The 16730-nt window shown below is 42.4% G+C and overlaps 1 protein-coding gene and 1 long non-coding RNA gene across 3 annotated transcripts in view; one reads left to right on the plus strand and one right to left on the minus strand.

Annotated features, from left to right (window-relative positions):
• The window catches only part of MOCS1 (molybdenum cofactor synthesis 1), a 40197-nt gene extending 29250 nt beyond the window's left edge, over positions 1–10947 (plus strand). Inside the window, exons 8-10 of one of the 2 annotated variants that reach the window (XM_019549614.1) lie at positions 1626–1746; positions 4039–4101; positions 9346–9435. In XM_019549614.1, the coding sequence (XP_019405159.1) occupies positions 1626–1746; positions 4039–4094 (177 nt within the window). In that variant the 3' untranslated portion in view covers positions 4095–4101; positions 9346–9435. Of the gene's footprint in view, positions 1–1625; positions 1747–4038; positions 4102–9345 lie in introns of both variants that reach the window. The other variant, XM_019549613.1, reaches the window with a different exon arrangement.
• A 1130-nt stretch (positions 10948–12077) lies between these two features.
• LOC109319823 overlaps positions 12078–16730 on the minus strand; it is a 9323-nt gene continuing 4670 nt past the window's right edge. The window contains exon 3 of the long non-coding RNA XR_002103635.1: positions 12078–12986. This is a non-coding gene — a long non-coding RNA (uncharacterized LOC109319823). The remainder of the gene's footprint in view (positions 12987–16730) is intronic.

Raw genomic sequence — 16730 nt, forward strand, 5'->3', positions numbered from 1 at the left:
AAGTCTGTTCACTAGGGCCCCCCTTGGAGTCACCAGGAACAATGGCCGCAAGCTGAGGGAGGATAGGTAGGTTAGATATTAGGAAGAACTACTTCACTGTAAGGGTGGCCAGAGCCTGGAATAGGCTTCCCAGAGAGGTGGTCCTCTCACCTTCCCTGGAGATCTTCAGGAGGAGACTGGATAGGCACCTGGCTGGGGTCTTATGACCCCTCCCACCCCCAGTGCTCCTTCCTGCCCATGGCAGGGGACTAGATGATCTGTCTAGGTCCCTTCTGACTCAGTGGTTCTGATTCATGTGTAGATGCTTCACCTAGGAGCAGTTTACTCCAGTAAGCCAGCTCATAATGCTCTGGAGTTTATTGCTTCATATTAATTGTGCGTGTAAATGTATCTAACATGTGTGAAAATAAATAAAATAAATGCATACACCGGGGGGGGGGTTAAGTTCTAATCCCAATTCCTAAAGATTTAAGTGGGTGTCCCCTTAGTTTTAGTATTTTGAGACTTGATTAATGACAGTTGCCTATTCACTTTGTACACACCCTGATTTTATTCCCCCTCAGCCTTCTCCTTTCCATACTGAAGAGTCCTAGCCTTTTCAGTCTGTTCCAGTATAGCAACTGCTCCATACCTCTGATCATCTTGGTTGTCCTTTTCTAATTCTACTGCATCCCTTTTTGAGGTGCAGAAATCTATTGATGCCCAAGGTCCTTTGCTTGAACAAAAAAGGGGGTTTCCTTTAAATTAGATTCCTCTGTATTAAAGAACAAAATAAAACTATAGAAGGGGAATAACAATGTTGTGTTTGTCATATGAGCATGCACACACTGTCAGCAATATCAGTACACTTCAAAATCTAAGTTGTGGAACTTTACAAAAAAAAAAAAGACTACAGCTTGGTTGTTAGCTCCTGAGATATCCCATGGCTTATCAGATGGGCAGCTCTCAGTCCTGTCCTAGTGCAAGAAGTCCTGTGCTACAATGTCAGGAGAGATGAAGGGAGGTGAAAACCCTAATGATCACTCTGTCTCCAGTGTTTGCAGATATTCCTATTTTAGATGGTTAAGTCACTTGCTGACCGGTGATTTTTAGGATTGATTAGAGGGCAAACACTATAATTATAATGCTGTCATTCTTTGGTGCTTGATATGAGGTTAATTATACAAATAGTGGATCTTATTGGCTTGGCAGCACATACTTCACAGTGCAGTGCCATTTTTGCATTGAATTTTGTGACTTACAGCCATATCCCTTGTAATCCACACCTCCCTACTCAGTAATCACATACTTGAGGCAGGAGTGAATTCTTTTTTTACAGGGTCACCTCATGCGGTTCTTTGCCACAGTTAATTGTTCTCCATTAACTTTGGAAATACTTATCCTTGAAATTGAGGTTGGAGATTTGGACAGGGCAGAACTTGTTTATAGGCTAATGTCTCCCCATTGTGATGTTGGCACCATGAAGAAATGTAAAGTGCCATCCTCTGACTCACAGTTTCAAGGGACTAATGCAAAGACAGGACTGTAGTGTCATACTCTTCCGATGCTCAGCTAGTGATACAGAGACTAATGCTCCCTAGACAATTCTTATCTCCTCCCTTTCACCTGCCTGTGTTTTATTGCAGGTGTGCCTTTTTGGGAACTCAGAAGTGTCTTTGAGAGATCATCTGCGGATAGGCTCCTCGGAGGACGAATTGGTTGAGATCATTGGAGCAGCAGTGGGCAGAAAAAAGAAACAGCATGCTGGTATGTTTACTGCATCCAAGCAGTAACAAGGGGGAAGAGGGCCAAGAAGTGTGCTTCTCCAAGATAGAGTGCATGATGGCCAAGACATTGATAGGAAGGCAGGAAAAATTTATTAAATAGAGTTGTATTGTAGTGACTCTGGAGAGGAGACATTGAGGTTCCCACTTAATTGGCAGCATAGTCTAGCACTGAATTTGAAGTAGTAAGTATTGACAGGTCAACCTGAAAATTATGTGCTTGCTCTAAAATTCAGATTGGTATGCACATATTACTGAATCTCCCCCACCACTAGAACTGAGGCTGCCTAGCAGTCTTGGATTTCCAGAGACTTATTTTCACATGGCTCACAAGTGCCACTTTGGTGATCCCCAGAACAAAAGCATAAAGGCCTACAGAAATCTGCAGCAGTCTGTTTGCTCTGCTTCTTTTAATTAGAAGTAGGTCAGTGGGAGACCATAAAAACCAGTTTGGAAGCTTATCTGTCTAGCCCAATGTCCTGTTTCTGACTATAACTACTATCCTGAGAACAAGAGGAGGAGCAGAGCTTCATGATCTCTGGGGCAGTACATTTACACCCCAGTGCATGAAATGACATTACCCTTATTTTAGTTGGCATACCTGCAAGCTACTTGATTCATATTCTCTCTAGATGCCTTTAAAATTCAAGTAGCTACTCTGGTTTCTTGTGTGAGGAAGTAAGTCTACAGACTATCTTTATGCCATAAGGAAGTATTGCCTTTTTTTTTTTCCTAAATACAGTGGCCACTCACAATCTTCATTCCCCTTCTCTGGTCCTATTACATCTATTAGAAGGTATGGTGACCAAAACAGTATCTCCACTTCACAGAGTAAATTCCTTTCCTGCCCATGCCTTCTTTAAACTTCCCTGAGCACATAGCATTAGTGTAAGAAAAGGAACTTCTGTATTCAAAGCATATATCTTTAATTTCTTGCTAAAATCCTGGGAGCTTTGAGCTCATCATTTTGAGCCTGGGCAGAGTTTCATTGTGTACTGTGCTTTACCAAATCAAAGTTTTCCCCTCCTGTTTGAACCCCAGTAACTAAAGCTGTGTGTAGACAAAAAGTGGGTCATGTGTGAATGACCCTTCAAAGCGAGTTAAATGTTTTTGCACTGCTTTAATGGTGTCGGTGTTTACATGCATCGGCATATTACACATTAATTCCAGCTGCTGTAGCAAATTTGGCAGCATAATGCACCTTAAATGACTTGGGCCGCAGCAAACTAAAACTCCTCTGAGGAGCTTTAGTTGGCTGCCCTACAGCCACGGAGCAAAGCACTGGACTTTCTGCAGCTCAGGCTCTGTAGGAAGCCAGTGCAGGCAGCCTGGCAGCAGCCTGGGAAGGCAGGCTCTGCCCAAGGGGGGGAAAAAAGAAAAAAAAAAAAGGCGAGCCTGATTTTATTTTTACTCCCCCCCCCCCGGAGCCTACCTGAGCTGCGCAGGGACCTGGTGCTTCCCTCCACAGCTGTGGTGTCCCCCAGGACCACCCAAGCTGGGTGCCTGCGGGTGGGTGCTTCCTGGTGGGGGGAAGCCGCTGCCACAGAGAGAAGCACCATACCCCCTCAGCCCAGAGACCACTCCACCTGTCAACAGCTTGCCCTCCACTCCCCACTGGCAGAGAGGCAGGTAAGTTGCATGGGTGTGTGCATGGCACGGGTTTACATGACCCTAAATTGAAGAGGTGTTTTTAAAAACCCACTGCTTCAATTTAGGGCCTCCATTTTGTCTACACACACCCTAAGAGGTTAAGTTGTCTGAAAAATTCCAGAGGGTTTTTTACTGGCCAAAGCAATGGGACATCAGCAAATGTCAACTTCACGTTTTGTTCTTTCTGCAGGTATTGCTAGCTAGCTTAGTATCGAACCATGGGGCATCTTGAGATTGGTGTGCCACGAACTACAGTATATAGCTACGTGTTCAAGTTGTTTCTTTCTGTAGAGAGATTCTGTTGCTCTTGAAGTAATATGACAGTCCTGAATTATTTGAATGTTGTAAAATAGAGATTGCAATTCTGATTACAAGAGACCATCTGGGAAAGGCTGATGCATATTGTGGATCCACTTGGGCCCTTGAATGTTTTCCTCAGATACCATGTTTTATGTTTTTATGTAATATTTTCAGGTTGGGTTTCTTGAGCTCTATTTTTCCTGCAGGTTGGAATATGTGGTGGTGGTTAGAGAGGTACAAAAAAAGCTATGACAAATAGAATATGCCCTACAAATGACCCAGAAAGTAGAGAACTAACCTTTTACACATGTGCTTTATTTCCTAGGCATGTTTAACATTTCCCAGATGAAGAACCGGCCAATGATCCTGATCGGTGGGTGACAAATCAGTACGTAATAAATACACTGTGATCTTGTTTGTTTTAAAGTCTTCATGGAGCAGAGAGGAATGGATTTTAATTCCAAGCTATGTTAGGTTCTTTCTTTAGGTACAGATGAGCTGATTTTTAAAAAGGCAGTCACAGTGAAAACAAAAAGTGAGGCAGGGGAAGAAGGTTAATCTATCAACCATCAGTCCCATCATCCATCTATTTCTAAAAAAATTCTGTAAAAGTCAAAATATAAATGTATTTAGGGTTTCATAGCCTAAACTGGTGGCTTTGACACTGCTCTTATTTTACTTGCTTTATGTTAAGCAAGAACAGTATGCTGATAGTACAGAGGTTCTGGGTGTTTCTTATAAAAAGCTGCAGTGCGCTGAGATTTTCTTACCTTGAAAAAATTGCAATAGATACTTGAAAGCTGTAGGCCTTGCTTTATTGCTGGGATGGGATTCCTGAGCTCCTGTGGAATGGTATGGCTACTACATGAAAAGCTTGCCATTTCACCTAACTGTCACCTTCTGAAATTCAATGAATGGCTCCAGATAATTTGGGATTTGATTCTTTTGAAAGGTAACACTGCAAAGGTTCACAATAAATACTACTAACAAAACTGTAGCCTGGTGTCTGTCTAGATACTTACAGCATCTTTCTCCATCGTGCCCCAGCCACTGAGGGTACGTCCTCACTCAGAAAGCAGATTGTTCAGTCCTGTTGATGAGGAAATAAAACCCACCTGCCATTGCATTAGCCCTGAAGAAGCAGTGGTGAAAATGCCTTGAGGAGCACCCTGTACACTGTACTCAGCACCTGGGTTACCAGCATGCTCCAGCATGGGGGTTTGGGGCAGCTCCAGGGTATCTTCACTGTTTCATTTATGGAGTTGGCTTGCACAGAGCAGGAGTGGGACTTACTTCCTCAGTGGTGAGACAGGACAGTCTATCCCTCAGGCACCTTGAGTGCCCTAAACCAGTGGTATGCAATCTTTTGGGTCCCACAGGGTGGATAAGTAGTGTGGGGGTTGGTCTGTGAGCCTGATCCAATGTGTGCTAAGCCCTGGTCCCATGTATATGTTGTACCCACAGCCCAGGGCTTGTGAATGCTAAATCAGGCTCTGGCTCCACACTCTAAATAGGGCCCAATACCCTGACCCCAGCCCTGCATGCACCAGATAATCTGCTGTCCTGGCCCTGACCCTGAACTCTTACATGCTATATTGGCCTGCCACCTCTGCCTCAGCCCTGTGCTGACCATGACTCCATGCATGCCATGTCAAACCTGCTGTCCTGGTCCCAGCCATGCATATGCTAAATTAGGCCCACTGCCTTGGCTCCAGCTCCACATAAATCAAATAAATCTGATGTATAGAGCCATCTCATCTGGCCAGCAGGGATCAGAAATTAGGCTGTGTGACAACAGTGGCAGCGTTAACTATCACTGCTCCCCTACTGCCAAACTTCCAGATCCTTGGGGAGCCCTGCAGGCTGGATCACACAGCTTGAGAGGTAGATTTGGCTCATGGACTAGGGGGTTGAGCACTCCTGCCCTACACTAAACTGTTCTAGGCTGTAGAAAGCAATGTGCAATGTATTACTGTTCCTATTCCTAGTGAAGGCATTCTCCAGACCCTCCCTTTGCTAAAATGTGTGTCCAGGTGATTGTGACAATGCCATAGTACATGATTTATATCCAGTTCAGGGGAGAGGCAGATTCCAAACTATTGAGCCCTCTAATCAACTATAGTATCTAGCAAGCAAAGTCAAGGACTGGGACTCCTGGGTTCTGTTAGTGACTCTTATAAGTTACATCACTTCTGTATCTATATTTCCCCAATTATAAAATATCCGTTTATGAGGAGGTGGGTGCGTGTGCAAGATGAGCTTAAGTTTTTGAAAAAAGCATTGAGAGAGCATTATGTGAAAGCTGATCTAATAAGCACTAACTCTGGCTATTCCTTGCTAAAAGGTTTTAAACAATCAAGGGAGGAATACTCTCCATCTCTATTTCTGTCTCATGCTTAGTAATACATCAGTCATGAATTTTGCAGTATAATTTGCCAGTTCGGAGAACTGCCCTGAATGGAGTGATGCAGACACCTAGCTTAGGAACTGAAAACTGTCTTAGTAGACAGGCAATATTCCTTAGATGGGCAGGTGTCCAAGGAGGGTGGTCTTGCAGTACCTGCCCCCTCAAATTAGTCCTCTGGAGCTTCCAAACACTTTACTTGTTGCAAATGCGTTCTTTTTAGATTTATCCTTCTGTTTTTACAGCCTCTCTTCCCTTTTTCTTTGATTGCATGCCATCTTCTGTCTTGTTGAATTTTTATGTGGACAAGTTGAACCATGCAGGCAACTGTAGCCCTCTGTATTTGCTTTATGCATGCATGTGTGTATACGCATCTACAGATAGATATAATCTATATATAGATTGGGCCTACTTTGAATAATTTACTTATCACCACCTTCAAAAACCAGGTGACCCCTATTTTGCAACATGAGACTGCTTTAAACAATTGTTCCTGATTCTCCCTTCCTGGAATGTAACACTGCAACTCTGGCAACGCACCCAGTTTATACCTATATCTAGATATAGATATATACTTGTATCTACATATAGGTATAAACTGGGTGCATTGCCAGAGTTGCTGTGTTACATTCCAGGAAGGGAGAATCAGGAACAATTATTTAATTTTGCATGTTGTAAGATAACGGTCATCTGGTTTTTGAAAGTGGTGGAAAGTAAACTATTCAAAGTAGGCCCAACCCAATGTAATTTTATTAGTACGTGCCTTTCAGACTTCTTTCTAATTAATACTGGGAGGAGGGAGTGAGGCAGATTGCAGAGGTAGGATCCATCCAATTTCTCTTGGAATAGCTGCTTGGTTATATGGAGCCTGCTAAGTAAAATAATAGCAGAAATCTATCCAGTTTCTCCCCAAGTGTTCCACATCTTGAAAGCTAACCACTGGCATCCCCTGTATAAACAGAACTGTCTCCATAACCGGAGATGAGTAGGGGCTGACACATGGGCCAGTAGACACGCATAGGAAGCAGCTACAGGATTTCCTAATTTACGTTTTTAATTAATTTCAAAGTTCAGTCAAAGTTATCATGTGAACAATCTGAAGAAGATAGGCAGAAAGAACATGGGATTCATTTAATAAAATCTAATGTTCTGGAAATTAGTAATCTGTCTTGTCCTAGCAAGCCAAATCTAGCTTCTTCTCTCAATTACCTTAGCCTAATCCCTTTCTGTAATATAGTATGTCCCTTATTTCCCTTACAGAAATGTTCTTGGAAAGTTGTTCTCACATGTTCACTTTACTGTCCTTAGTTTAAGTATTACCTGCTTCCTTGCTACACCCTCTAAAATAATGTAAGTTGAAAGTTAACAAACTTAACTTTTCAGGCTGGCTAGTAAAGTACAAAGAGAACATTAACAAACTTTTCTCTGGTTCATTAGTGGCATTGTACTGTCATTTATAAAATAATCTATAACTGGCAGGTATGGTACATGTAGTATGTTTTAAAGCTGTTTAGGAAATGGGTCATTACCACAGGGAAATGAGGTCTCACATACTGCGAATTACCTGTTCACCGCATTGCTGTACAGCCAGAAGTAGGCAAGTTATGCAGGGATGCAGCTCTAAGGGAGTCAATTGAAGCTGCATCTATTTTTCCCCATACCTGAATTAAACTTGCTGCCTTACAAAAATCTAAAGACCATTTGACTTTACGCACACCTCCCTTCCATATAGATATATTGTGTAAACTGGTATTTGGAATAGACTTTAATGTGGCTAAACTGAGATGCCTGGAGCATCTGCCTGTAAGAGCGAGGTGAAAGACAGCACTGTTGAGTCTAATAGGGAAGAGGTTAAACAGGCCTTAATCCTCCACTGTAGTTTATGCAATCCAAAGCAATTTAACGCTGGGGGCGGTATCTGCCCAGCATATTGTTGTTTACAGCACTAGGTCTGAAAATAAGTATAAGTCTTCCCTTTCCCTTGCAAATGGTGCTGCAAAGGTTAAGGTGTCCTGTTGCTTTGATTCATCTGAATTAGTTATTGAACTTGCTGGTAAAGAATTCCATATAAAGAGGGACTGAAAGCAAAGCCAAACTACTCCTTAGCATGGACAACTCTCTTAAAACAAGAAAGAGCCTGGTAGCCTCAGATGCAGCAGAAGTGGAACACAGTCCTTAAAGCAAATTGTGAAAGCAGGGATTGACCACTTACCTCATCACCGCCTTTTCTCTTTGCTTATCAAGTGAATCACTTCAGTTGGGCATGTAACAGGCTCCTTCTGTCTTGGTGCTTGGCAGTAAGCTCTGTAGAAATGCCAGAGATGAGGGATTAATGCAAGGGGCAGAAGGAGTGCTACTAAGTGGATTTAAAATAAAGTGCCAGACTTAGCAGGCAGAGTTCCTGCTCAGCAGGGTAACTGGTTCAGTGAGGGAATTTGAGTTTCCAGTGACTGAGCTTTAATTAGGGCATACATCATTAACACAGCAAGAGCTGGCAGTAATGACAGAGGTTCCCATCGCAAAGCCAGTCCTAGGAACTGGTAGAAAGCATGGCTGCAGCTCATGCCTGTTCCCCTGGTCATCTTATGTGCTGGGAGAAGTAGCAAAACAGAGTGATCCCTCTTTACACAGAGAGATGGAAGGGGCAAGAGCAACAGCCAGAGCTCAACAGGGAGGAGATAAAATGAGATAAACTGGGCTGAGTTATTTGGTAATTGAAGATGGGACACAATCCCTTCATTGTTTTATCTCCAAAACTGTTCTCCATGTTGCTTCTCAGAAGTAAATGTTAATGCATTATGTTGCGGGTGTCAAAGATACGGCCCATGGAGCCCCGTCTGCCAGTGTGCAGTGCTGTCTGTGGGTCTTGGAGTGGACCCACTTGCCATAGGTAGGGTGTGTTGGATTAATGGGGCCTAATGAGTTTGACATCCTTGCTTTGTACTAAAAACCATTTGTTCCTCTTTTATGGATGACTGTACAGTAATGCAGTGTTTCCAGTTCTAGTGGTTGCAAGCAACACTAACAACAAATCATTGAGTGCTTAGAAGTGGGGAAAAAGGAAGTTTGAGTTTCAGTAAAGAAGTGAATTTCAATTCCAGGCTTCCCAGACGTTTTTATAATAGAGCTGTACTCTGCTCCTAATTCAATATGCTTATCCTTCCGATTCGGGGGGGGGGCCTGAGGAGGAAAATTTTGTCTCATATTATTTATCTTTTTCTTCTTCAGAGAAAGCACTGAGTCCATCTCCACTACTCCAAGTTGCCCTGCAGAATCCCCCCAGTTCAAAGCAATGGGGCCACAGCAGACATAGCCACTGGCTGACTCCGGGAGTAAGTTTATTAAAACAGATGGAAAAAGCATTTAAGAAAAATGTGTTTACAGGACAGCTTGCCTTGCCAGCATCTCACCCAGAGCAACGGCAGCTTGTGGCAGGAATTCAGCAAGCTCAGCTGAGAGGCAGTTGCATCGTCCGAAGGAACTTGAGCTCCAGCTTAAACATGAAGTGCCTTAAGACAGAAACTCCTTCTATTAAGCACACTGGCCAAATTTTTGTGGACACTCACTCCAGAGATGCTGCCAGAAATCAGTCAGAAGAGAAGGGTCCAGGGTCTGAAGCCAATTCCCGTCATCCTGGTTTTTGTGCCAGTGTACCAGGTGCCTCTGATCATCTGACTCACACTGACCAGGAAGGACGGGCCGCTATGGTAGATGTTGGAGGGAAGCTAGATTCCAAAAGGACTGCAGTGGCCACTTCTGTGGTTCGACTGGGTCAGAAGGCATTTGGGATGGTGGTTCAGAACCAGCTGAAGAAAGGGGATGTGCTAGCAGTAGCCCAGATTGCAGGGATTCAGGGAGCCAAGCTGACCAGTCAGTTGATCCCATTGTGCCACAACATCCCGCTAAGCCTTGTGGAAGTCTCTCTCATCCTGGATGAGAGCAGGTATGCAGTGGTGATCCAGGCACGCTGCTGCACCCAAGGGAAGACAGGTGTAGAGATGGAAGCCCTGACAGCTGCCAGCCTGGCTGCCCTGACTGTGTATGATATGTGCAAAGCAGTCACTCATGATATAGTCATTGAAGAGGTGAAGTTGTTGAGCAAGACAGGAGGGCAGAGGGGAGACTTCCAGCGAGCTTAATCCATAGTCATTGGATAACACCACGAGAGTTCTGGGCCTCTAGGCCTGCCTGCACTAGGCTTGGCAAAAATGCCAGCAGACACCACCTGAAAGATGTGACTTCATGTATATTGCCTAATCATCTCAGTGACAAGCTGGGAATTATGGAACTACTGTCTTTTTGCCTCAATGAATTGGTTTTGAGTTTGGTTTTCATTTGAGAGCTTGACAGCCAGCTTTAAGAGGTTTCCAGGTCAGACCACAACCAGATTTTGGCACTCCTGATATTGCCAGTAGGGGTGCCAAGAATCTAGTTAGGTCATGGAGATTGAGCTTTACTCTCACTGCTCTCAAGTGTCAGGGAAGCTTGCATGCTTCCTGTAATCATGCTGTGTGTATATTCACATCTCCAGGGCTCACTATCTTGGCACTTTTCATCAATGCTAAATTCACTTGACAGATGTAATATTATTGTAATAGTGCCTTGGATTAAGGGCTATGACAAGAGCAGTCCCTCCTTCTGCCCACAGAGGTTGAACTGAGGAGTAACTTCAGGAAGAGACAGTGGGAGCAGTTCAAGAGACATGGCAACAAGCAAAATTTTTAATAATGTGCGTAGACTTATCATCAGACAATCCATACCAGTGATGGGATGGGAGCCTAGCTTGCCTGTGACCTGAAATCGTAGCTGTTTATTGACTTTGGCGGGGGGGAATGCTGGCAGGCATCTCAGCCCAGCCCTAGTCTTAAGTGCATTGTGAAGTATGATGCAAAAGAAAGGGAAGTTTTGGCCCTCCCAACACTGATTTGCATATCCTGCCCTGTTTCATTACAAGTCCCAAGCCTTCTCCCTGGCTGGCTTTGAATTTACCCTACAACTGAGTAATTTCAGAAAGGGTAATAGGTCTATTTATGTCCCTCCAGGGTCTTGAAGGAATACCATGTTGAAGTATGTCAGGTTTATTCTGCTAAACATTTTCAAAGCAACATTAAGTATGACCAAAAACAGGTAGCCTTGACACATGTCTCAAAAGCGCCATCAGATTGACACTGTTTAAACTAGTTGGTGCATACTGCTGTGTACACAGGCTTATAGACTACGGCCCCAAACCTGTTGGTTCTAGTGGGAGTTGCACTCAGATTGTCAGATATTTAAGTGTGCAAGCCCAAGGACCTGACTAGCTTCCATGTCAACACTCAAAAACCAAGGTATGTGCCCCAGCTCAACATGTGCTGCACATGAATAAACTGAGGAGTTTATTGCTCCCAGGCACACATTCAAGCGGTGTGCCTGGGAGCAATTTATTCATACACTGTAATTGTGCATGTAAACATGCACTGTGCCTTCCACAAAATGACCATTCCTTTTGACAAATGGGAAAGTAAACATCCTTTTGTTGTTTAACTTTGCAAAGAAGAGAGAAATCCTGTTATTTCTCAAAGGATAAACAGTTAAAGAAGAAGTTTCAAGTAGCCATTTAAGTTTTTAACAAAAGCACTTACAATACAACCATAAGAGTTGGTAATAGAGTCACAATATTTTACTTTTCTGAATAGCCCCTAGATCCTAGAGAAAGTGAGAATCTGTACCTTTTTGTCTTTAAATACAAGTCTGTAGCTCTCCTAGGTCATGCTGCCAGTTTAACAAGGTAAACACGTTAAGAATGCTTTAAGAAAAAATGCCTTTTCAAATGTTTGGGGTTGATAATACTGAGTATTTGAAACTGTCCCTTTTCTATGAATCAATGACAATAACACTCAGTTTTTTAATATATTAAAACAAATTTGTTCTGTTTTACCCATATGAAGAATATTTCCTCCTTTAATCATGACAGCTAAGTAAAGTTCAGGATTCTTTCTTCTGCTACAGTTGATGTTAAGTAGCCACTGCAGACCAATAGGTTTAGCTCTGTGCTTGCCTAGGGTATGGACAAACATGCATTTTAGCCACTTTAAAAGGGGAAGGAGAATTGCTGCTTGGAAGCATGCAGTAGGTGTTGTTCTAAGTGTTAGGTCTATGTGCTCCTACAAGGATGCAAGTAAACCGAATCCTTTGGAAACTGGATCAGTTTTGCTACTCTTGCATTGCTATAGAATCGTGCAGGTATAATAGTTGCATCATAACAGATGTAACAATTGTACTGATTATCAACCTGTCTGTATCAGGGGTTCCCAAAGTTTTTATGCTGCAGCCTGGCAAACTGCCCCAGCAGTCGCAACCAACCATGGCTGGAATTTCTGGCCAGAAGACGGGTAAGAATACCCCCGTCCTGGGGGCAGGGGGTGGGCCAAACCCTGCGCTGCTGTGGGCCCTGCAGAAGGAGCTGCAACCTCTCTACCTGGCTCTGGGGAGCTGCAGTTTGCAGATCCGCGGCCACGTCTCGTCCAGCTGCCAACCATGCTTCAGGCCAGCAGCCAGGCTGCAGCCCAAGGATTGAGAACTCCGGTCTATGTCCTTGGATACTAGTGACATTCTCTTTCTACAGAAGGATGGGTAGGTCCCCTAAACTTCTGTGTAGTTTTTCACCTTCATAAAACTAGTGGGGGAGGAGGGGGGTAGAAGGGAGAAGAGGGAAATGAAGCAATAATTATACAAAGTCCACAATGGCACCACCGCAAAGTTTCCAATAAACTCTTCAGTAACATTAACTGGCTACTCCAGTTGCTTCTAACATGTCTACATTTTAACTTGCTCTCCAGTATCAATTTTAATACAGAAGTAACCTGTAAGGTCTGATTAAACCATACTCACTCCAGTAATGTTAAGTCAAGTCACACAGCTTGCACATTCCTGGACATGCACAAGCATACTTTGTACATCTGGTTGGTTTCTTTGAAACAAGTTGGTGCACACCAGCTGTACATAGTGACCACTATGTTTTTTTCCTTATCAAAGCCACAGGGCATGAAAAGTGGCATTTATGGAATGGTGCTTCAGGTGTCTACTCTTTTCTAACAACCACAAGAAAGTGTCAATCAGAGCTCTTAAATAGGCACTGAGAAGTTGCATCACAACTGGTGAGGATGCTCATGAATAAAAACAGCAGCTTACACGTGTAATCACCACAGCAGTACAGTAGTGATTACTTGCATGACAGAACTTGAAAACACTGATCCAAGGAGTGGCCCATGACTACTATTACTACTTTTAGCACTGGGAAGAGGGGCCTGGAATAGCAGTATAGATGCACTTTGGCCCAAATCAAGAATTCTTGGTGTCTTAGAACCATTAATGTAAATTAAATAACTAATAAACCTCTCTCGGTAGGGCTAAATACTGTTTTGCACTGAAGTCACTTTCAAATCTACCAAGAAGAGATTCCTAGAGTAGGATTGGGTATTTGATCTGTCAAATATTGTTAAAATAAATAAATAAATGCCAGTAGAACCAAATAATACACAGAAAAAACAAATTTTCCATTATGTGTCAAAACTACAAGTCTTATTTTTTATTTTTAACTGCTGTAATCTCTGATTAGTCACAAATATTTTTATCAGTCAGTTGACCAGCTTGCCAACCCTGCCTTGGAGCACTTGCCCAGCATATAAATAACCCATATTCAGACACTTATTTTTTCTAGTAAAATACTCTAATCACTCAAGTTATAGGCTATGGGAAGTCATTCTCTACTCCACCAGCTGGAGTTGTGTCACTTCACCTAAAAATACTAATGATTCATGGAGCTAGAGCAGGGGTCCATGACTCTCAGACCTAGTGGTTAGGATACCTACCTGGCAGGGTGAGGCAGCCATAGGGATGCAGGACTCTCCTATTGCCAGCATAAAATAGGTATGACCCTAGCATGGTTTGTGCAAGGAAGGGCTTGCCTTAGAGGGTTTGAAGCTCTGAATCTTAAGTGGAGAGGGTCAGTAGAGAGCCGACACTTAAGAAATAAAAAAGCTGCCCCAGTCTAAGGCTTCAGTCAAATCTGTGTTGTTGGCATTTCCTAATAACTACATGAGGCATCCCCCCACTTATTGTAATGTTCCTGGTTCTGAGTGGTTACTCCTCCCCATTGTATATTAATATGCATTGCATATTAAACCTAGACAACTAACGCAGGGCTGCAGATTATATATCAGGGCCTAGAACCTGAGGGTGAAGTTCACATTATGCTTAGACCATACTAAATCCCTAGAACATTAAGCAGTGTTAAATGTTAGAACATGCTATGAGCAGTCACACATTAAAGGTTAATACCGTTTCTTGCCTGCACGGCTCTGATTTACTATTAGAGGGCTGGTAAGTATGGCCTAAGTGTAATATGTAACTTCACCTTAGGTTCTTTTGTGGATCTGGGCCTTGGATACTCACGATGAGCTTCAGTGCTGAAATGTAGAAGCCCCTGCATCTAGAATTTAGGTGAATCGGCTGAGCCAAGAATAGAGATTTCCTCCTGTGCACCTCTACTCAACTTTGTTCTCCATAGTCAAGACTCAGTTGACTGACTTTCAAAAGCATTTCCATTTATCTAAGCATATCTCTGGAAAACAAAGAAAAGAAAAAACAGGCTTTTTCAGCCTGGTTACTTTTAATCTCAGGGCACTTTTTGACACTGGGGGAAGACTAGTTGTATTCATAGTATTCAGGGTAGACTTTAACTGTGAGATGATGATGCATTTGAACACAATTTTTTTCTGAAAATAGCTATTTTCGGAAGCTCAAGTTGGCTGTCCAACTACTGTACAGTAGCCAGTTGGAGAAATAAGGATGTGTACACACAGATCAACTTTCAATCAACTTTTCGCCACAGGTTTTAAGACGAGGGAAAGAAGTTTGGAAGGAAGTCTGATTCTTAATCTGAACATTTGGGTAACATGACTTAAAAATATTTTGGTGCCATACTATTTTTGTGTTACATAATAAAGCCTTGGAACTATGCACTATTGTTTTAATATGGACATAAGATGTTGAAGTAAGTAGACTTCATCAAGTTTTTAAAGACAAAATGAGCAATAGTATGCAGTGTGGTACTGTATGCATGTTGGGGGGAGAGAATAAAAGTGGTATGTTACAAATTTACGCACAGGTAAACTAGGGCAGCATTTTAGTGTCTTATTCTCTCCATTACATTTTTAATAAATACTAATTATAACCAAGTTGAGTATTTTTGTGGATTTATTTTGCAAAAGGAATTTAAATTACACATAGATATACCTTAAAAAAACTCTCCGTCTCCAAGATGGGTTATCATTTTTCAATATACTGCACTTCAAGATATCTTATGCATGTACCCTGTTGCAAGTTTCTATAATAGACAGTGACTGAGCAGTCAGCCAAGATAACACCTTTCTTATATTGAGAAACAACTTATTTTTCTCTGTAGGATTTGGCCTTTAGAACTGAACTGTCTGCAAGTACATATGTATGTACTTAAATTGAGTAATCAAATAATAGTGTAGCATAACCTCTATAATGTCTCTTTTTTCCTCCTTTTCCATTCTCCAATATACTCATCCACTGATTGGCATTTATTAACATCTAACTCTACTTCCTGCTGCTCAGTAACATACAGAAACACTGTCTGAAACAAGAAAAATCAAGGGAAGTGATTCTTCTACTCTTTGGGATTGGTGTGGCTTCAGCTGGTTTACTATCTTCAGTTTTGGGCCCTGCACTTCAAGAAACATGGACAGACTGGAAGGAATCCAGCTGAGAATGACAAAAATCATCAGAAGTTCTTTAACCAATTATCTTATTTGCCATGAAATAAAAATGTTGATTTATTTTTTACTCCATTGCATTGACTTTTGCTTTTTCTCTGAAACAGGTTAAATACTGATAAGAGGTTAAATACTAGAAAGACCTGTCTTTATGGAAGTAGGTCTTGATAAGGAAATTTAAGTAGGCAACGTAGGAGCTTTTTGTTGCATAATATCGGAAATAGCATTCCTACTCAGCACACAGAAGAAAGCAAAGAAGGAACCTTTCACCTCCACCTCACCAGTAATGCACTAAAAAGCTATGGTGCCCAAACTGACTTCTCTGGCCCAAATCCAGCTCCGCTTTAAGGTTGGTAAGTAGCACTGATGAAGCTAAGGTTAGTTATGTAAGCAGTATTCTTACTGCTTTGAGACCTCCCATAACTAGCAACTGGAGAAAATAGGGGAAAGAAGAAGTGTTCTCCTACCTCTTAGCTCAATGGTTAAGAGTTAGGCACTTGCCCATGAAATAGGAGATTCAAATTCATGGCTCCCCCTCCCTCCAGTCAGAGTAGGATTGCATCTATATCTTGTTCCGAGCAAATTGCTCAAACTCTAGGCCAGTAGTCTCCAAACTTTTTTGATCGCACACCCCTATCAGTAAAAAATTTTTGAGCACGCACCCCCAACATATGTATATTTATTTATAGATTATATACATGTACTACTCGGTGTAACACTTTAGAAAGTTTGGAGACCACTGTACTACTGTACCTCCGCATTGTGGAACTCCCACTCTTCCCTCGGGATACCTCGCATACCGTACGTGACATGTGACTGTCTGACATACGG

This window comes from Crocodylus porosus, unplaced genomic scaffold, assembly GCF_001723895.1.
Source record: "Crocodylus porosus isolate Cpor-Errol unplaced genomic scaffold, CroPor_comp1, whole genome shotgun sequence".
NCBI lineage: Eukaryota > Metazoa > Chordata > Crocodylia > Crocodylidae > Crocodylus > Crocodylus porosus.